At 40.5% G+C, this 21,837-nt stretch overlaps 1 protein-coding gene across 1 annotated transcript in view; it reads right to left on the bottom strand.

Annotated features, from left to right (window-relative positions):
• Positions 1 to 5,164: 5,164 nt before the first annotated feature.
• slit1b (slit homolog 1b) overlaps positions 5,165 to 21,837 on the bottom strand; it is an 82,374-nt gene continuing 65,701 nt past the window's right edge. The window contains exons 24-38 of the mRNA XM_080881552.1: positions 21,287 to 21,358; positions 20,973 to 21,044; positions 16,976 to 17,139; positions 14,435 to 14,559; positions 14,037 to 14,131; positions 13,638 to 13,777; positions 13,325 to 13,418; positions 12,988 to 13,125; positions 12,573 to 12,801; positions 12,289 to 12,419; positions 8,921 to 9,075; positions 8,603 to 8,814; positions 7,897 to 8,021; positions 7,537 to 7,745; positions 5,165 to 6,486 (exon numbers count right to left, since the gene is read on the bottom strand). Coding sequence (XP_080737678.1) covers positions 6,224 to 6,486; positions 7,537 to 7,745; positions 7,897 to 8,021; positions 8,603 to 8,814; positions 8,921 to 9,075; positions 12,289 to 12,419; positions 12,573 to 12,801; positions 12,988 to 13,125; positions 13,325 to 13,418; positions 13,638 to 13,777; positions 14,037 to 14,131; positions 14,435 to 14,559; positions 16,976 to 17,139; positions 20,973 to 21,044; positions 21,287 to 21,358 — 2,224 coding nt within the window. The 3' untranslated portion in view covers positions 5,165 to 6,223. The remainder of the gene's footprint in view (positions 6,487 to 7,536; positions 7,746 to 7,896; positions 8,022 to 8,602; positions 8,815 to 8,920; positions 9,076 to 12,288; positions 12,420 to 12,572; positions 12,802 to 12,987; positions 13,126 to 13,324; positions 13,419 to 13,637; positions 13,778 to 14,036; positions 14,132 to 14,434; positions 14,560 to 16,975; positions 17,140 to 20,972; positions 21,045 to 21,286; positions 21,359 to 21,837) is intronic.

The raw sequence follows: 21,837 nt of genomic DNA, 5'->3' as shown, positions 1-21,837 counted from the left end.
GATGCTCTAAAGAAATTTCAGCTTAAAGGTAAAATTGAGGTTTATATTAAGACAGCATGAATCAAATGTTAATAAGGACAATTTAAGGTTTTTAGTAAAACACTTTGGTTACCTTGCTTTTGCTTTCTTGAAAAGCTGGCTATGGAAGAATTTATTCACTCGTTCTTTAAAATATGCAATGTGCAGTGTGCCTGTTTTCCAGAGGACCAGCACTACCGCCTTCTTTGTTTGTGCAAACTGCTTCCTTGATTTAATTTCCTTGAGAGATTGAATTAATTTTCATTTTTCCTTTGTGTTTTACCAACATGAATTCCTCTCTCTGGGAAAAGATGCAGGCGCTGTGAATTACTTTGCACAAAGATCCTCATACACGATGTAGTTTTGCTAATGCAACACCACCTCAGTTCTTCTTGATGTGATCAGCTGTATCTGACAATCATCCTACCGTCTGTTCGTTGCACCGCATGTGTCATTTTTGGCTCTTTGTGTGCAGCAGATTGGTGGTGTGAGAAGATGTGGAGGCTTTATTGGAATTGGGGGGTTGGGAAGGTGCTGCTGCTGCAGTGACTCAATCCTCCTATAAAGACCCAAAGAGCCAGAGGAGAATAGAGGAGTCAGTGGAGAGAAGAGGAGAGGGGGAAGGGTTAAAAATGGCAGTGACGAAAGGTTGAGAAGAGGGGGGCAGCTGGATGGTTTGCAGAGGTGGAGGTAGGGGCAACGGAGATATGCAGCAGGTTTCAGAGTGTGTGTATTTCTGCGTGTGTGCGCGCTGGGGGAGGAGAGGCTCTGTCAAAGCCGATGGGGGTATATATTATGTTTTATGGCTACGAAGGGATGCATAAATCACAGTTTCATTAAACGGCTTTGGTCTCCGAATGCTAACTCCTCCCCCAACTCCCACCCAAAGGGATATCCCTCTTCTGCGTCTATCCGTCATTCCTCAAAAGCAGCCACCCATCCTCCCTCGTCGCTCCATCTACCGTTCTTCTTCTTTTCCAACCCCTTTCGCTCTCAGCCTTTCCACCACTCTCTCATCCTCTCTTCCCCTGTCTCCATGAGCAGCCATCAACCATCCACTCAGTCTGAATGGAGGATAGCCATGGCACAGTGAGGTCAAAGGTCAAAACAACAAGAAGAAAAAGAAATGTGATAGCCAGTGTCAAGTTTAACGAGAATGGAAAAGAAGGAAGGAGAAACAACTCTTTATTTAAATAAATAGGAAAGAGACGCATTACTCGTTGTCTCTGTTTAGGCGAGACAACAGAAACCATAACATCAAAATTCCCATGAATCATGTGAGGTTGGTTTTCTTAAATGCAAACGTTTTTCTACAGGCTACAAATGATACAGACACAACATCCTCTCCAACATATAAAAATACTATGACAAAAACGAATGCATTATAAGATTATTATAATATATATTACAATCTGTTAGGTTGTTACTGTATGTAGATGTGCTACAGTTATAACAATAACGATAACAATAAAAGCTACATTAGTTCAATTCTGGACCTTTATGAACATTTTGAATCAAAGGCTAAAATTCAAACCATGTTAAAACTAATATAAGTTTTAGTTTCACATCTATATAAATAACATGACATCATATATAAAAGCTACATTGTCTGTGTGGCATTCCTATGGTACGTTCACTGGTTCGGACCAAATTGGAGAGGGAGTGTTTGATTCCAAAAAGCAGGCTGCATCGCTGGATAATGACGTTCATTACAACAGGACGACTTCTTCTTGTTGGAAGCATCTTCCAATGACAAGCACACACACATACAGGTTTTTGTACTTCTACACATGTAAGGATCCTCCTTCACACAATAACACCTTCTGTAACTCTCCACACGCCAAACATTTCCAGTCAACATGATATCAGGACAGATTCCACATGTCACGTATTTAACTTTTCGGGTGTCATTTTGCTTCACTAAATGACACGAGAAAGCGCCAGGGTTAAGGTCAGGGTGTGGTTGTCAATCATGGTGTGAACTGATGTGCGAAAAGCAAAAAATGCATAGTGATAACACATTAAATTATCATGGTATTTTATGACACCAAGCTGTTCCAGCTGGCTGGATATCATTTTAAATTTTTAAATACTTTTGCCAGTATAGGAGTATTCCACCTAAACAAAGACAATTTCCGAAAACAAATGTAATTGCTAATGTTTCAGTCCATGTATTAAAAACTATACACAACCAACCAAGTATTCCTTTCCTTTTTTGTTCAGTACAACATGTTGCTAAAGAATTTGGTTTTAATTGTCCAATTTGTTACAGTGAAGATCAAATCTAAAAATTACATTATTGCTGCAAGGAAAAGTAGAGGAAATTTCAGCAAAAATTGGAAATATTTTGTTGAGGAATTGATATGTTTCTTTGTTGGGCTATTATGACATTAGAAAGCAACACTTTGGGCTGTGGTGAATTCTGAAAGCCTTACTAAGCTGAGAAATTTAGGCAAATGATAATTCATCATTATTATTATTAAAAAATAATTATTATAGTAGTAGGTGCAATGCATCTTAGACTGCTCTAACTGCTTTAGCAGAAAAATAATCAACAATTACTTTCAAGTTTCACTGTCATGGATTATGTGACGGAAACAAATTATCAAAAATTTCAAAGAATTTTCATGTATTTTGTAAATTAATAGCCTGGGAATAGGAAGTTTGCTCAAATTAAGCATAAATTTAAGAGCAAAGTATTCTTTAATGCAGAGTTTCACAACTCTGAGATTTAATCCCCAGCTCTAACCTCAACCCTGCCTAACCCTAAATAAAGTCTTAACCTTCAATCAGCCCTTTAAATTCGCAAAGTGCAATGTCCTCACTTTAAAGAGATTTTAAGAGGTCCTCACAAATGAGAAGAACAAGAACACGAACACACACACACACACACACACACACACACACACACACACACACACACACACATACTGCTGGTCTAAACTGTGAAAATGTGAGTCTGGTAAGCAGCAAAGTGAATACATCACACACTAACTAATGCCTCTGTCACCTTTAACCTCTAGTGTGTGTTCATGTCAAGAAATGGAGCAAGATGACCTTCGACATCATTGTGGATTTAAGATTGAAGACGACAGTTTCTTACCGGACTGCTTTCAAAAAGTAGGTGGGAACTTCGGATTATTTTATTTACCAATTTAAACAACAATGAGTTTGCTGCCATCTTTGCCATCTGCATTACCAACGGGACACATGTATCAACAGAAATGTTTGTTACTTTTTGGTGTGTTTGCACGTGTGAACACACACACACACACACACACACACACACACACACACACACACACACACACACACACACATATATATATATATATATATATATATATATTAGGGGTGCAACGATATTCGTATCGATATTGAACCGTTCGATACAGTGCTTTCGGTTCGGTACGCATATGTATCGAACAATACAAAATTTGTAATTTATTTTATCAACTTTCGTTCTGATGATGCTGTCTGTGTTGAGCGCTCAGTGAATCTGCGTTCGACTACTCCGCCTAGGGTCGACAGTGCAGCCTAGGCGGAGTAGTCGAACGCAGATTCACTGAGCACTCAACACAGACAGCATCGTCAGAAGGAAGAGCGCAGGGCAAGCTAGCGAGACAGAAGTTAAGCTCTCCTTACAACATGGACCTCCCCCACCCTCATTCAGATCTGGCGTTTGGAATTGTTTTGGTTTTCATGTGACGTATGACCCTGAAGGTAAGCGAGTCATGGACTAAAGTAAAACAGTATGTTGGATGTGCCATGCAATGCTCAATTACATGGGTGGGAACTAGTGTGTTAGCGCAGTTAGCTCGTTAACGTGTTGGCCGTCTAGCCCCATGCACGGGCGATCGGCGGTAGCTCGTTAACGGAGATTTGCCGTGTTGTGGCGTTAAGGTCATTTCAACGAGATTAACCTGAAAGCACTAGTGGGAACACAACGAATATGACTGCACATTTACGCCGACATCATCCTAGTGCAAAGACAAAAACAACAAGCATGCTACTAACTTTAGCCGAGTCATTTAGACAGCTGTTTAATATATGCTGCTGAGAATATAGCCCAGAAGAAGCGGATAGTATAGCAGTATATACAGAGGCAGAGACATTTCTCTGTAATAAACTCTCTTTTCCAAAGATGAGTGATTCCTCAATCAGATACAGGGCTTGCAATATCGCTAGCCCAACGTCCTGGAGCTAGCGATTTTTTTCAGTCGGGGTACCAAAATCTATCTCTGCCCTGCCCGTCGGGCTATTGTAGGAAGGAAAAATATATGTCAATGCTTTTGCATTCGTTCGGAAATGTAGCTGGGTAATTATGTCATTGGCATCGGTGAGCCACTGTCAATATGTGACATATTGAAATCGCGTTTGAATTTGCGCTTGTTTTTTTGCTTTCACTTTGCAATCGTGCGAACTGTGTATAGAGAGCGACAGCACTGATCTGTGAGTGATGATAATTTGCGCACCAATTCCTCTGACATCGTCTTATTAATTGTTAGCTTACTATCAAACATGACAAGTGAAATCTCCCGCAGCTTAAACATGTGAGAGGTTGATCGCGCAGAGAATCGCTGAGCTTATGTGAGTGCGCGTGTAAAAGCAGCAGGATTTATATTTGACTACGATGACCTGGATGACTGAGAACCTTCACAGACAGATATATATTTTAGTTCTGCTGAGCCAAATAAGACAGGTCAGGGTGAAGAAGTGACAGCCAAAGAAAAGCTTACCACAAAACGGAGAAGTTATGACAAATCAGACTATAAGGCAAAAAGAAAGTGCAGCTTTATGGTTTCATGGACAAAAGAATTTCTGTGGCTGCAATATGATGAGCTAAATAACCAGGGCTGCACATAAGTGGTCCGCAGGTGCGCATTCGCTGTCAAAATAAAAAACACGCACAAGGGTTAGGGTTAAATTTAAAAACTGTACTTTTGAGTTAAAATATATATTTATAATTTTAATAAATGACAAATTAAAAAGGCATGAACATTTTTTTTGTATCGAAAAAATATCGAACCGTGACACCAAAGTATCGAACCGAACCGTGAATTTTGTGTATCGTTGCACCCCTAATATATATATATATATATATATATATATATATATATATATATATATATAGTGTGTTTGTTTTTTGTTCTTGAATTCGACATAGAAACGTGTTGTGATTAATCGTAATTTTTTGTGAAATGTAATTTTGTGAAATGAGAATGTTAGTATTGTGCAGTATTTCAAAAAAATTTTCTTGACAAGATAAATCTGAAGACCATATATTGAAGCACTATAGAGTTATATATCCAAAGCCACAAATAAACGCCTGTTTTATTAGCATTAGTGTTATTTAGTATTTTTTAAAAAGCTTTTGCTATAAAGTGTCTAGTGATCCTGTCAATCAATTGTTATAGGTGATATTATTCAGATGATTGACATTTGATAGTTTTGTAAATTTAGATGCCAGACTGAAGTGGAAATTTGCACAGCTCTTACATATAAATTAAATAACTGCACTTGACCATAAAAAGGTCAAATTTGTGCTTATTTTCCTAAATTGAGACTACTTTGAAAGGAAACAGATTGATATGACAGAAGACTGAGCTTTAGTGAAGAAATAACTGAGCATTTTTCTGAGTTTATGCTTGATGGCAGGTTGAGAATTTCAGTAGTAGATCATCGTAAAAAGTTCTGTAACAACACTGTTGAACGTGATATTGTAAGATAATTAAATCTGGTTTGGTAGATGTTTTGCATTGCTGAAAAAATGGAGTAATTCTCTCATCAATTTTGAATGTCAAAGCTTCTTTATTGTAAATGGGTCCTGAAATAATTAGCGCCTTTACTTCCTCCAACAAATCACTGTTTGCTGTTGCGATTTTTGGGGTAACAAAGAGAAGGCATACAGAGGCTTCTCACCACACAAGTATGACTAATGAGCTGGAGTTTGGTAGTTAGAGAAGGTTCTCCTACAGCAGGTGAAGAAAAGGAAGTTGATGATGATGAGGTCGACTCGTTGATTTCATGTCTCGAAAGGGAAGAAGTGTCTTATGTTACAAAACTGCATCTGAGCACAAAACACCAAAAAATGTCTGTTTTTCAGTGAAACAAATCCTACAGTGTGTGTACCTGTTTAGCTTGGTGTGTGTCTGCTGTGATTGAAACTATGTGTCTGGATGTGTGCGTGTGTGCACCACTGGTACTACACACACTCCTTGCAGCCACATTCCACAGGCTTCTCCACGTCCTGCGTAAACGAGGTGCCGTCGTCGCATTCGAAGGTGAGCCGCCGGCGTCGCACCCTCAGAGGAGCGCAGCAGGAGGTGGCGCTGATGTCCGGCTTCGCTGTCGTTTGGCAGCGACCTTGACATTCAACCCAGGAAAAAGGTTTTGACGTCTGGCAGAGGATGGTGCCACGCTGCAGCCGGTGGTAATCCCTGACTGGCTCGCCTCGACATGGGGACTCTGTGGGAGGTAGCACAGGCAGATGGATAAAAGAGGGTCCAACTGTGTTTCCATAAGGTAAAGATGAAAAATATTTGACCTTTTGCGTGATCAAACTTTTAAATTTGAACTTTTTCTTAAAGTGTGAGACACAAATAAAAAAATGAAAAATGCAAAAAACTGAAGAGTGGCCAAACTAACTATTAACAGAAATCATTTTTTTAGTGTTTCATAGTGTTTAACTCATCTGTCTTTGATTAAAAGAAACTACCGTCTTTCTACTGCACAGAAACTACCATCTGAGACCATAAACACAGTTTATGGTAGTTTGACGTGTGAGCGATTACACTATGTTATTCATTTAGTAAATTATGATTCACAGAATGAGTCAAGAGAAACAGTGGTAGAGAAATAGGTTATGCTTTGAACTGGGTCCACCCTGTAAAGGACAAGTTGCTACCTGTAAGCGTGCAGCATCCCTCAGTTTTTTCTCACCCAGCTCTCTTGTCAGGTCCAGTTTCTAATGACCACAGTCTCTGGGGTTCTTTCTTAAAATAAGCTCTATAACAAATTTGTTCTATAAATATCTTGCAGATTTCTGCGATGTTTAATTTTGAAGCTGTGAAATTTTATTTGTGAATCAGTATAATTGTCTTTAATTCTCATTTGAATCCTTTATTACGGTAAGACTTTCTAATTTGTGTTGTGACATCTGAAATCTTTTTAACTATTTATTTGTAACAGAGCAGCTGAGCAGACAGGCGAGCAAAGCGAGAGAGCCGGGGAAACAACATGCAGGAAAAACCTGGGATACTTCAGCATATGGTTGCATGCTCAGCCCGGTGAGCTATACTGGCCTTTTTATTTTGGAAGCACTTTGAGACTATGGCTGTCACATGAAATATATATAATGATAAGTAAAAACTTAACTTTTAAAATATCAAGTAGAGTATAATTTAATACCCATGAAATCATGATACATGTTTTAAAGGCTGGCATTATTTTCTTAAATACATAAACCTCTCAGCACCCTGTAACAATTTCAAATACCGACTGCTCATCCCGACTCACCTATATCACAGCTCTCTCCAGTGTACCCCTGCTCACAGATGCACCTTTCTCCATCCTCTGTCGTCTGACACTGGCCATGCAGACACTTCAGACCCCGGCATGAGCCCGTGGGCTCCTTCTGGAGGTTACACAGTGCACCGTAATATCCCTCCTCGCAGTCACAGCGGTATGTTTCTGCATCCAGCACCACGCACACACCTTTCACACACCTGGAATTAAAAGAAGCAGATGAGGAAAAGAATCAGTATTAAAAAAGGATTTTATAAATGTTACAAAAACCACTTTGAGTAATGAGTGAAGACATTTGGAAGCACACGTCCTGTACTAAGCACGTAACATGCCACGATAAGTGCTGCTCACTTGCTGCCTTCACAGGGGTTGGCACCAGCTGCTAGAGTGACAACATCCACTCTAGTAAGACCTCCTGTTACTGGCTGGTCACAGTGTTGTCCTGTCCAACCTTGCTGGCAGTGGCACTGAGGGCCCTGTGAGAGAGAAGACATCTGTGCTTTACTCGTTTTCTACGAAACTGCAGTTCTTTAATACACTATGTTGAGTTCGATACAATTTTATTCATACAGAATCACATCAGAACCACAGTTGCCTCAAGGCCTTTTATATTGTAAGGTAGAGACCCTACAATAACAGAGAAAACTCCAATGATTAAACAACCTCCTACAAACAAGGACTTGGCAACCGTGGGAAGGAAAAACTCCCTTCACAGTTCAGGGAGGGGCAGCCATCTGCAGCAACTCGTTGGGGATAATGGGAGGAAGACAGGACAAATAAAAAACTGTGTGTATAACCTAATTTATATTAGCTCAGTAATAGCTTGATTACACCCAGAAGCACTGAGCTAGCATTCATTCATTCAGGAAAACAGGAAATTTAAAAGTGATCTGGAAACTAGAGCTAAATTAAATCATAATCACACTGTGACACTTTGACAACATTCTTTGTAAATTACATGTTTGTCTCCTAATTTATGTAAAAAATATGCTTTAATTTAACATCTATGCCATTATTACGTTTGCAAGAGGTTTCACTGCTGACAGTGTGTTGCTACCTGTGGACCGTTGGGTTGGCAGATGCCGTGCAGGCAGTAGAGTTTGCGACAGGCTTTGCAGCCCGGCACCACCCCCAGCTTCATGTGGCTGCGAGTGAAGTCCTGCAGCTCGTGGTTGATATAAAGGTTCCTGATGCAGCCGTGGAAGCTTGACATGTTGAGGGTCTGAGAGGAGAGACCCAGAGAGGCTGGCATCACTTCCTCAGGCATACCTGGACAGACAGAAAATCAATTGGTTATGTCAGAATATTCCACAAAACTGTGGAGCATGAATACAAAGGTTCATGTCTGAACTGAGGTGTGAAGCCCTGGTCCTACCTCCCACATACAGACGGGCCTCCCCTGTTGCTGGACGACTTCCTCCCTGACTGTCCAGTGTTGTTGGCTCTCCTCCATCCACTGACAGGTTCACCATCCGATTAAAGGTCACCAGCTCTAGCGTGTGGAAATGCCCATCGTTGACAGTCTCTGTGCTATTATGGAGGAGGCAACAACATTGCATTATGTTTTAGGCACTATGTAAAAATGTAACTGAGCGGAAGGACAGTGGAGCAGCTACGTCTTTTTGTCAGTGACTGTTTCCACTTTGATTTTTGCTGGTATTATTCAAATGAATAACAACTTGTCTTTCTTTCTCTTTTAGATACTAATGATCAGTCTAACCTTTAATCCAGGAAGCTGGTGAACTAATGTACAGTGCCCTAAACTAAACATTTGCCTCGTGGAAGTGGGGCCTGTCCCTGCATTCGCTGGACGAGTAACTTCAAGACTTTTCCATTTGGATGTTCAAAAAGAGGAAAAGAGTTGTGTAATAATTTGTGCATATTAACCAAATCCAAAATCGGCCTGGTGACTGTTAAGAGCTTTAAACTCAAAGATGATTACTAGAGCAACTAAAAAAATATCAACAACAACTCTGGCCTCAGCCTATTCCCTGAACATTGATGATGACTAACATGCCAGTCAGTTTATAATGGCCATGAAAGGTTGCTATCATGCAGGCAGAGAAGAGGCCTGTCTTATCTGTAAAGGCAGATCGTTCCACAGTTTTGGAGCTGCTACAGCAAAAGTTTCCACTCAGTCCTGGGTACATTCAGGAATAGCCGATCAGCTGACCTGAGAGAGCGGTTGGGTGTATAAATCTGTAGCAGCTCAGAAAGATAAGATGGGGCTAGGCCATGGAGGGCTTTAAAAGCAAATAAAAGAAATTTCAAATGAATCCTTAAAGAAATGGGCAGCCAGTGAAGTGAAGCTAAAATAGGGGAGATGTGCGCAAACTTTCCAGTGCCAGTTAAAAGACGCGCTGCAGCATTTTGCACCCTCTGTAGATGAGTAATGTATGAAGCACTGATCCCTATATAAAGTGCATTACAGTAATCCAGCCGAGTGCTAACAAAGGCGTGGATTAATAAGGTAAACTTAACTCAAACCAGAACACGAATAGAAAACAAAATACAATGAAACTCAAACACTGGGTCACATGACCCAGTGTTAGACACTAACACTATCCCTATATCATTTTCTTTGTCTCTAATTTTAGTCACTTGTTACATTTTTTTCCAGTTTTCTCATCGCTCTTCTCTTCTCAAGTCTTTATCTGTTCGTTTCTTTTTTTACATCTTGGTCCCAAAGCCCTCTCGTCTGCAGCTGCACATCACACAGATTTGCCCAAAGCACGTGTGTGCGGGAGGCTGCCAGCTGGCCGTGCCTCCTCCTTCTTAACACTGAACCATGCAAACATTTAAGCACTTGATACCTGATCAAGTGGACTCTCAACTATAAAGTGTCCTCTGGCTGAATCTGTGATTAAATCAGAAAACCCACAGCGCTGATGTCATGTGTCCACATTCCCAAATAAAGCAGGACTGTCTCTGAGCAACGACACAGACCTAACGGGCGCTGAGCATGGTTGCTGAGCTACAGTGAGCTGAGAGGATGATGAGGGCCTGACAGGAGTCCAGTGGATTATTCAGCTCAACAAACTCTCAGCTTTTGAACTTCTGATGATCAGAATACAGTAATCAACATGCAGCAGTTTGCGTGAATCAGAGGGTTGAGTGTAATGTTAAACATGTTGAGCTGGTCAAATTCAGGTGCCAATCATGACCCTCACACGGTACAACTTCAGTGCTTAGTCTAAATGTAGTGCACATTTACTTCCTGTCTTTAGGAGAAATGAAGCATTTGATTGTTTATTTTACTGCATTAAAACAACTGAAACCCACATTTTTTTACCTTTAAATTTAACAAATGTCTGGTTCCATTTTTCCTGCTAACATATGAGATTAGTAAACTAGTGAATAAAGTTTAAGCATTCTTACTGGGAATGCAATATGAAATATGAACGATTCCTTCTTACCAAGAGGGAGTCATTCATATTTTTCAGAACTATACCATGGTTATTCTTAGATGTGCTTGATTGAATGCTTGGTTTTTAGTAAAGTGTTATGTCCTTAGTTCACAGCATGAACCCAAGCTTGCACATTCCCAGAAAATCAGCCTGATAATGTCTTCTTTGTCAAAATCCACTGTAGAAACAGGGTATTTATTTCAGATTTGCACTGCCTCATTGTTGGTCTCTCTGTGTCACCAGATTTAATAAAACGCAGCTTCTTCAAGGAAACATTATTTGTAGTATAAAATTCTCTCTTTATAATTCATTTGAAAGTGTTTCTGTGGTTCAGCTACAAATGAGAGACTGTAATACAAAAGGGGGATTTAGATAAAATAGATGGATGTTTTAGAACACTGAATCAAACTGTTCAACACAGTGTGGAGAATTCATAGTCATGATATGAAAAACCTTTAAGTAATGCGTTGCCAAGTTAACCAGCGTGCACCAGCCTGTGCAGTCACCTGATATCACTTTGTACCTCAAGATGTGGCAGTAAGTCACTTAGTCCAATTTGAGAGGAAGTAGCTGTGCTTAGTAAACTTCTTTTCTATAGACAGTCTATGATTCTGACCACTTCTCACTCATGCTGAAGGAGTCAGTGAATTAAACTGCGACAACAAACAAAAGACCAGCTGAAGCTTTTGGCAGGATGGAGATGAAAGCCTGCCAGCAAAGCACCTCTTTTCCCCATGCCCACCCCCTAGCCAGCTGCGTCAGGCAACACCAAGACCTGCAGGCACGGTCTGTCCAACAAGCTGAAATCAAGTAGCATCGAGAAGATCATTATTCAGGTTGTTCATTGGGTGATTTATATGCTGTAGCAAAGTTCAGCAATGGTAAATGCAAACACTGGTTACTCTATTGTCCGTGCACCCATAGAAATGACAGGCAGCCAAGTTAAAAAAACAAAAATGGCATTGCTTAAGATCCAGAACTGCTACTGAGCACTAAATGAGGGATGCTGCACATTGCAGCTTTAGAGTACTGTGAAACTGTCTTTCAGTTTGCCAGTTATACAGACATTTAATCTAATTTCAAGTTATACCCCTGATTACTACGGATATACTACAATATACTACTGATTTTGTTTCTGGAAATATTTTTGCGATTGTGTTGTGTGAGGAAATTGTGTGTGAGATTAACCTCTGACACTGTGCTTAGAACATATTACCCTGCTTTTCTAAATGTTTCCCTAATATGTCTATTTAAGCATATTCATGAGAATCAGAAGGACCACCCATCAGCCATGGGTGACGGGTGGTCCTTCTGACCACTGTGTGTGTGTGTTTACCTGTAGATAGCAGTGGCAGGTTGGTTCCCTGGGTCATATGTGACCCTGACATGACCCTGATGGAGCTCCACAGCGATTGGCTCATTGTCCCCGTTATAGAGCAAGATACCATTTTCCTCTGCTGTTGACACCTAACGCACAGACACGCACAAAAACACACCAATAAAGGTCTGTGTGTGTGTGTGCCTGAACTTGCTGCTGCTGAAATTGATTTCTGACACTCTTCCGTGTCTGTCACCTAACACGTGCTCTCGCTAGGTGTGGACTTGTGAGCATGTTCTCACCTGTAGCGTGATGTTCGTTTGAGGCCAGTTTTTGACATCTTGAAGCTGAACATAAGAATCCCTGTCAACAAAGTTGACGCTGACCAGCTTCTCACAGTTCTGACCCTCAAAGCCTGGCAGGCACTGACACACTGCAGTTCCCAGCTTTTCCTCACAGAGGGCACCGTTCTGACACTGAGCAAGCTGGCAAGGCAGCGGGGCAGGAAGGGCCACCTCACAAAACTCACCACTGAGGAGGAAAAAGAGGTCATAATAAAGGATATCAGACATGACATACAAAGAAATACAATGATCCCACTTCCTACCATGATAATCAAACCAGCACTATGGTCTTATGATGATAAAGGAAACTCACAGTACCCAGTTTCTTAGATTTGTATCTGCACAGTTCATAGTTTTTTAAGGTTGCCAGCACCTGTATCCCTGCGGACAAACACAACTGTAGCCATCCAGATGGTCAACACACTGGGCTCCATTCTGACATCGATGATCCACACACTCATTATAATCAATACCGCAGTCTGGCCCCACCCACCCTGGGATGCATACACACCTGGAACACAAACACACACAAATATGCATAAATACTAATTAACAAATGGTGTAGGATTTGGGGAAGTAAATAGAAACATTAGAAAAAATTAACTCTGTATATGTTTATCTGCATGTGTCTGTAATTTCTCTCTCATCTGGGATCCCAAACTTAGCCAAGTCTGAAGTAATTGTGTGTGTGCGTGTGTGCGCATTTTCACCTGGGGCCGTTTGGAGTGCTGACGCAGGTGGATTGATGCTGACAGGGGTTTCTACCAGGAGAGCAAACACCTTCCTCTTCTTCACACAGCAGACCTAAAACAGGTGTTACAGGAATCTGTCTGTGAAGGTTCTCAGTCATCCAGGTCATCGTAGTCAAAGGAGCTTGCAAAGAAAAGCGTCTGGACTTCTTTGCAAGCTCCTTTGACTGTTACAGGAATCCTCAATATGTTACTGTGATGGATCAGCTATGCAGCATTTTTCTAAGTGAACAGTTTGTAAAATGTAATAAATATTCAGATGCTGCTTTTGTACCCGTGTAGTTTGGAGGGCACAAGCAGGTGTAGTTGCCAACTCCGTCGACACAGGTGGCGCCACTCTCACAACCATGGTCCTCACAATCGTCCACGTTCACCTCGCAAAAAGTGCCATGGAAACCAAAAGCACATGCACAGCTTAAAAAAGAACAAAAGAAGAAACTTGACTATGAAGACGAAACATTTAGACAAATTCAAATATTTCCATGTGCTAAATGCATTAACGCGCTAATATCAAACGTTTATTAGCATGGTATATATTTTAGCATACTAATGTTTGAATCTTAGCAGGTGGGCTTGATTCTGCAACATGATGCCACATCCATCCACTAGACCAAATCTGTTGGTGGGGTTGGTAAAGAGGTTTTTTCTGCTACTTTCACCAAATTTTTGTTACCTGAATCCTCTAGTATGCTCATCACTCAGGCAGGTTCCTCCATTGGTGCAGGGATTGCTGACGCAGGCGTCGACTGGAGTCTCGCAGTGTTTGCCCTACACACCACATGCATGCAAACTGAATTGACAGCATATTTTTGATGAGCATAGACAAACAGATCAGGCCAAGCTGAGTAACCGGATGGGATTATCAGAGACAGATGTGATCTCAAAACAATCACAGACTACACACGAACACATAAAATATTGGATCAGTGGCTTTAAACATCAGATCTAGCTCTGTAAATATATTACTGTGGGACTGCCAGAGCTCATATTTTGATGATAAAGCTTAAGAAAACAATACAAACTCAAACTCAAACTGCAACAAGCAACACACACACACACATAGTTGCATACCGTGAAGCCAGACTTGCAGACACAGGTGTACTGTTGTGTGTGGTGGACTTTGCAGATGCCCTGGTTCTGGCAGGGGGAAGACACACACGGACTACATTTGGCCTGAACAGATGACTCCACCAGACCTGATTTTACACAAACATACACAGCTGTAAAATCTATACAAGTCATTTTAACACACATGTGAGGCACACATGACAAATACACAAATGTATCAATCACAGGCAAGACGCAATGACCAATCCTAAATTTAGAAACAAAACATTTATGTTTTATTTTTCTTTAATTTCCAGATATAATTATTTCTGGTGCACAGTCCAGTGCACAGTAAATGGATACATTTATTTATAATGAATTATTTTGCTGTTAGATGGAATCAATCAGAATGAAACACATGTATTTCTTTTTAAAGAAAAACATCTATTATGTTGTGTCTGTTTTTTGTTTTTTTTATTTAAACTGCTCTGCTTTGGCAAAAGCCTGAGGAACATTTGTATTCTGGTGTGTTGGTTGACATGACTCTGGTTTGAGCACACAGGCCAGAGTATCTGCATCTGATTTATAGCAAGTTTTACACATATGTGAGATACAGGGTTGGGTTGGACTGACTACGTGATCATTCTGCAACGCGGCAAAACTTGAGGTGCAGAACAGGTTTGTGTTATGTGAACCCTGTTGGGATTATAAGGCTGTGACACAGTGACTAATTGGGTTCAAAATAGATCCACTAACAGCTGTGACAGACGCATTAATAACCACTGTTTATTAATATAATACAAAAAAAAAAGCCTATCTACTTTATTATTTTGGATACTCCTACTGTTGTGTGCCAGCATGACAAGTGACAAATTATTAAACGGTTGCTTGTTTGCACTCTTTACAGAAGTGACATTTCCTACTATGTGCAAGACTCGTAAGAAGTGAAATGAAAAATTGTTCCTGTGCAATGACAAGAGAAGCTCCACCCTGTTTGCAAAAGGCTTCACAGAAGGTGTGAGAAATAATTAATTAGAGTGAACCGCCACAATAAATTTTACAGTGCAATAGTATTTTAGAAATACATCATTTAAAGTGTTAATGCACACAAAGTCTGATAGGAAGCCACTGAAGGAAAATTCACACTATGTTCACACCAGAAAGAGAGTGCGATTAAACCTCTGGGCTTGATGATGTTGGGGCCTCTTTTCTTTTCGCCGGTGCCATGTTTAAATTAAACTTTAACTCCGTGCACTCTTGTTTACAGCAGTTGCTGTTCCTCTTAGTAACTTTGTTGCCTTTTATTTCACAACTTTAAGTCAGTAGTTTTGCTTTGTTTTTTGTTTTTTTGATAAGCAGAAAAAGGCTAGAGAAAAACATAGGAGAAATCTGAATCCCTAACCTCTATCCACTGCTTTACAAGTCATTCAAAAGTCAAATGTTGATTAACAAATAAAGCCATCTGAGTGATATTACCAGCTGATGATGATTAATATTTGTATTAGTATGCTTCTGCTCTAAACAATCTGATAGACTCCATGTGACAATGTGTTGCACTGCATGAGGCAAATGGTGGTCACACCAGATTCTGACCGGTTCTGGGTCCCCAGACCCCCAATAGCGCAAAAAACTGCACATTCCAGGGTGGCCTTTTGTTGTGGGCAGTCTGAGGTACACCTGTGCACTACTCATGATGTCAGATCAGCATCCTGATGTGGCACACCTGTGAGGTGGGATGGATTATCTCAATATAGCAGATGTGCCCACTACCACACATTTGGACTGATTTGTGACCACTGTTTGGGAGGGATGGTTATATTGTGTATCTGGAATGAATTTTAGGTCTCTACGTCCATCCCATGGGGAATGGGAGCAAAAACAAAAGTGTTGCGTTTATATTTTTGTTCAGTGTATATACGGATACAAAACATTTATTTTTTACTACATTTAGTAAAAATGATAATTATTCTTTTTTTTTCTTAAATCTACAATAATTAAAACTGTAATTGTGATTTTACTAATTTAATTTAACTCTAATTTAATTTTGAATTATTATTGCTCATTGTGGAATATTTGGTGTTTGTGAAGGCTGTGAGTCTAAAACAAACAGCTTGCCAGCGAAATTTAGCACATTTTTATTAAAGCAATTTTCTGCATACTTTAACTTCACAGTCAAAGACACGATCCACTATAGTGTCTTTAGCTGTTAGTGTGTGGGAGTAACAGCAGTCAACACCCTCTGAAGGTCAAACAGAAAAGAAAACCTTTCATTAAATATCATCTATTACGAAGCAACAGTATGTGGGCGTTGATCATTATACAAATTCAATTGCAAAAATCATATATGATGGAAATAGCCAATTAACTGTTTCTTTACAATTCACCCTACAGACAACAAATTATATTAGTGTTTCATGTGAACAGTTTTAGATTGAATGCTGAGCCAGTTTGGTGAAAGAGCAATTTTATAAACCAAGTAAAATATTTTATTCAGCTACAAAGTCTTATGAGATGCATAAAACTAAAGCTGCTGTAAGGTGCGCATGTTTTTCACTGCCAGCTTACCTACACACTGGAACTTGTCGGCAGGCGTGGTGAGCAGCAGCTTGCCCTCCATGCCGCGGGGGCCAGCACAGCGGGCGATACCAGGCTCCTTATAGCCGCTCTTCACCCACTCTGACAGCCACAGCAGACGGCAGTCGCAGTACAGCGGGTTGGCTCCAATTGCTCTGAAGAAATAAGCAGATGAAGAGTCCGCTCACTGATGGAGATAGTGAGACAGAAAACAGGTTTTGGAGGAAGGATGGGAGAACAGAAGCGAGTACACTGAAGGCACGAAAAGAGAAAATGAGGCAAGAGAGAAACTACAAAAGTTGGATTGAGTGGTAAGGTTTGAAGAGAAAAAAGGAGAGTGATGTTAGAACGATGAGGTTTTAGAGTTACACGCCTTTTCTAACAGTTGGAACGCTATACTAATGCTGGATTTAACCAGTTAACCACTGCATTGCATCACCTCTTCTGTTGACCTCTGTTAAAGTGCTTGGTAGGTGAGGAGTCCAGTTCCTACATGAAAGTGAAACGTTATCCTCACTCTTGCTGGGAGTTTAGCTGCTCCACAGTTTGGGTTTTTTGTTGTTTTCTAATGCTCTGAATGTCAAAATGGGTGACAGATCTTGAGTGCAGGCACTGATACTTTATTTTAAAAAGTATTTATTTATTTATTTACATGTTTTTAATGGAGCAATGTTGCTGGAATGCATACAGAATACACCTTGGCACCTCCCTGACATCATGTCCACATGTGATAACCAAGGTGATCCAGGACTATAACCTTCGATTACAGCTTGTATTATTCCTAACTGCACATTTATCATTTAGCATTAATGATACCTTTGCAAAAACAGAAAAGAAAAAACACAATAGACGACACTTCCTGTGGCAGCTGACAGAGTTCAATCTGCCAAAGACACTGATGTTACACTTCTACACCTCCATCCTCACCTCCTCCATCACCATCTGTTACTCTGAAGCCACTGCCAAGGACAAAGGCAGACTGCAATCTGCCATTTCTCCAGGACCTGTGCACCCTCAGGATCCTGAGGCATGCAGATGGATTTGTGGCAAACCCATGGGAGGAGTATATTAACATTTTTACCCAGACTCTTCTCCCTACTTAAAGCATATTTTCTTAATACTTAATATTGTGGACATTTACACAATCCACAGCTGGAACAATTTGATCTGCCTGAATGTATTTGACAGTGCTTTCACATTCTAGTTGTTTCCGCTCATATTTACATTTATCCATCGTAGCTTGTTGTAACAGTCTCTCCCCATGTTAGGCTGCCCATGTGTGTGTAAACTAATACAGACTGATTCACATTCTGCAGACTTGTGTCTGTTTTTAATGCAGGGCTACCCAAGGGCCTGAAGATCACGACCACTCAAAATTGGTTTCCGCCTTGTCTCTAGTGTGGGGGGGATTTCTCTGGATTTTCTGAATCTTTTAATGATATTATGATCTGTAGGGAATGAAATCTCTAAATTCTTTGTAGTTTCACAGTGAGAATCGCTGCTGAACTATTGACCCAGGCACTCTTTACTGGTGAAGACTTTTTCAAATGCAGGTAACTCTACCTGTCTGGGATGCTCTTATACTCCTGCTCCTTGCTGATCTGTTACTAACCAGCTGTGTCATGTTTCACCAGGTGTTTTTTTTGTCAGCATTACACAACTGTTTCACTTGTTTGAGAACTAACAATAAACATTTTAAGGTTTTAAAAAATGATGTCATATGTTTGAAATCCTTTTAATAATTCACTCTCACTTCAACACTATGCACTCCATATTGTACATATGTGCCATTTCTTTGCACAATATTCAAACTGCTGACCTCTGTATATTTTGCATAGATGTATACACACACACACACACACACACACACACACACACACACACACACACACACACACACACACACACACACACACACACACACACACACACACACACACGTGCATGTACATCCTTATAATTGTACATATATTTATTCTTATAATTCTCACATTCCTGCTCTTACATCTGGCTTGTTTCTTATGTTTCTTGTATTTTTGCACACCACTGTTGCTTGTGACACTTGCATACAAGGATCTCACTCACATGTGCTGTACCAGTGATGTGACGTGACAATAAAAGTGATGTGATTTGATTTAATAAAACCATACTGAACCCTGCTTTTGTATAGATTTAAATTTTAGAAATAAGGCTAAAGCCATTTCATAGCTCACAGTAAGATCTGGAGTAATTTTGCTTTTAGACATTCCAGAAAGGAAATGAACCTGGCGTGATAACTTCCTGTGATAATGACAGCTTACTTGGGATAGAAATCTGAGAACTAGATTTTTGTCTGTTGACTGTGTGTATGCATGTGAAGAAAAGAAAACAGCCATTGTTATTTCATGTGACTGCAAGCGCTCTCAATGAATAACTTTAGAAAAAGTAGGATTATGAAGTGGGGAATGAAAGTATCAGGAGAATATAGCAGAAGAGAAGACGTAGAAAGAGGGGATTAAAATGAGTGAAAACAGGGACGAATGCGCTGATATCAGAGAGGAAGGAGGGTTGACCTTTAACAAAATGCGCTGCAATATTTTTCAAAGCCACAGGGTGGAGCTCTCAGACCTCAGTGCTCACACAGAGACAGTGTCACACATACTGACATGCTTGTGAAATTCTAAAAATGTATTCATATATGAGTGGTCCACTTGATAAAATAATTGGAGACAAATGTGGGATCAAATACTACTCAATGCAAAAATGTCCCCACAATGACACAGAATACGGTCAGAGCATTTCAAGTCATGTGAGAGAAAAGTCAATTCTTATCAGTCGATTAACCTCCTAAGCTCTGGGCTTTTTTGTTTTTTAAATTTTCATCAGGAAAATAAACAAAGACTTCAGGTTTAGCAGCAGCTTTGCAATTGTAAAGCCACAGTGAGCCTGAAATCTCTTGGACTCTATGGCTCAGAAACACTTAAAGAACAATGAAGACAATGTGTTACTAGCCCACAGTGAGATTTAAACACCCTTACAGCAGTGAACTGTAACACTCATGTAGTTGAAAATGTAAGAGAAAATCTGCAATTCAACCAAATTCAATGAAATGGAAATGAAAAATAAAATCTGCTTCCATTTTGGTTTTGGTTTTTGAAATAGGAAGCCTCTTCACTCAGAATGTCACACGCATATTAACGTGTGACTTGTGCTTGAATACTAGATAAAGCCTGGACCCATTATGGGGATCTTTAGGGTGACGGGGGTTCTTCATGTTGTTTGTTAAGACTGCATTGTTCTAGTACCACATCATCACCACCACCTTATCCATGACAGAAAATGAGAAAAATCAGAATTGGTGCAATTCAAAATTTTCTGTAGACCTTACTGGGGGGTTTTTAAATGCAAAATGTTAGCTATTATGTTTCAGGTAGCGCACTGCTGCAAATTCACAAAGGATTCAAATGCAGGCTCTACCTCAAGAAATTAAGAAATCATCACAGAGCAAAGCTAAAGTCGGTTTCTGCAGCGGAATAAGTGACGAGAGATCACTTTACAGCCCAATTTGTTCTCTTTACATACTGGGAGTCAGCAAGGTCCTATTGCAGAGATGATGCCATGCTTCAGAAGTCAAAATCCCCCCCACACACACACACCTCATTTTACATCCTTTTTGCTCACATTTAATCATCCTTCTCTTTCCTTCCTTCTCCTTCTTTATCTTTATCTTGCCCTTCTCGAGCCATCTCCATTTTGCCTCTCTTCCCTCTATCCACTATCTCTGCAGATCATCACGTGTCATACTTGCATGAAGATGATTATGCTGTATATGCTCTCTCTCTCTCCACACACACACACGCACACATGGACACACATACACATACACACAGACCTCATTCTGTCAGTAAGGACAGACCCCACTCTCCTACTGTTGCAGCCAGTTGGTGCTGTCATTGTGTATGTACTGTAAGCCTGTGTGTGATGTGTGACTGCATTTATAAAGACTTACAGGTGAGACAAGGAGACCACATCACTGAAGATACCCTCCTGCAGCTCAGAGATGTCGTTGCCATGGAGAGAGCTGGAAGACAGATACACTTACGGGTCAGAAAAGGTTATAAATAGTTAAACTGAAAACTCAGTGACCACAGTGACTCTGACAGCAACTCTCATTCACCTCAACAACAGAGGGACATTTAAAGTCCTAAAACAGATGATGGCTTATTATAAAGCGAAGAAGTTACAGTGATGTGGTTTGGCATGTCGCACGTATGATACTGTGTGTGTATGTGCGTGAGCACGTGTGTGTGTGTGTGTGCTCACAGCAGTCTAAGCGAGCGCAAGCCACCCAGTGCCAGAGGAGGGATACAGCGCAGTTCATTGTAACTGAGGATCCTGGAAGAGAAGAAAAGATCAAATTAAATGCAGCAGAACCAAAGATGGTGTGTGTTTTACTCCACAATGCAACCCACACAGCAGCAGTTGGTAAAGTCTGACTGCTCTTGCAGTGGAAGAGGCTCCAGCCCCCTGTGACCTTGAACTGGATAAGCAGTTAAGAAATTGCATGAATGCATGGATATAAATTGCTGCAGCACTGGAAGTTGAACGAGAGTGAAATTGAAGATTCACAGACAGGTCAGACAGACCTACATTCCTATCCTCACCTATGGCCATGATCTGTGGGTAATGGACTAAGAAAGAATAAAATTGCAGACACAAGTGGGAGAAATTAGCTTCCTCCACAGGGTGTCTAAAGCCACTGCTTCTGCAAATCAACATGTTTAAGTAGTTTAAGTAGTTCTGGCGTGTGACTAGGATGCTGGGGCTCCTCAGTAGCCTGTCGGTAAAGCCCTGGGGCAGGCCAAGGACGTGGT

Source organism: Rhamphochromis sp. 'chilingali', assembly GCF_963969265.1.
Source record: "Rhamphochromis sp. 'chilingali' genome assembly, chromosome: 4".
In the NCBI taxonomy this organism is placed as follows: Eukaryota; Metazoa; Chordata; class Actinopteri; order Cichliformes; family Cichlidae; genus Rhamphochromis; species Rhamphochromis sp. 'chilingali'.
Note: the sequence above shows the minus strand (reverse complement) of the source record. Positions and strands in the feature narration are given on the sequence as shown.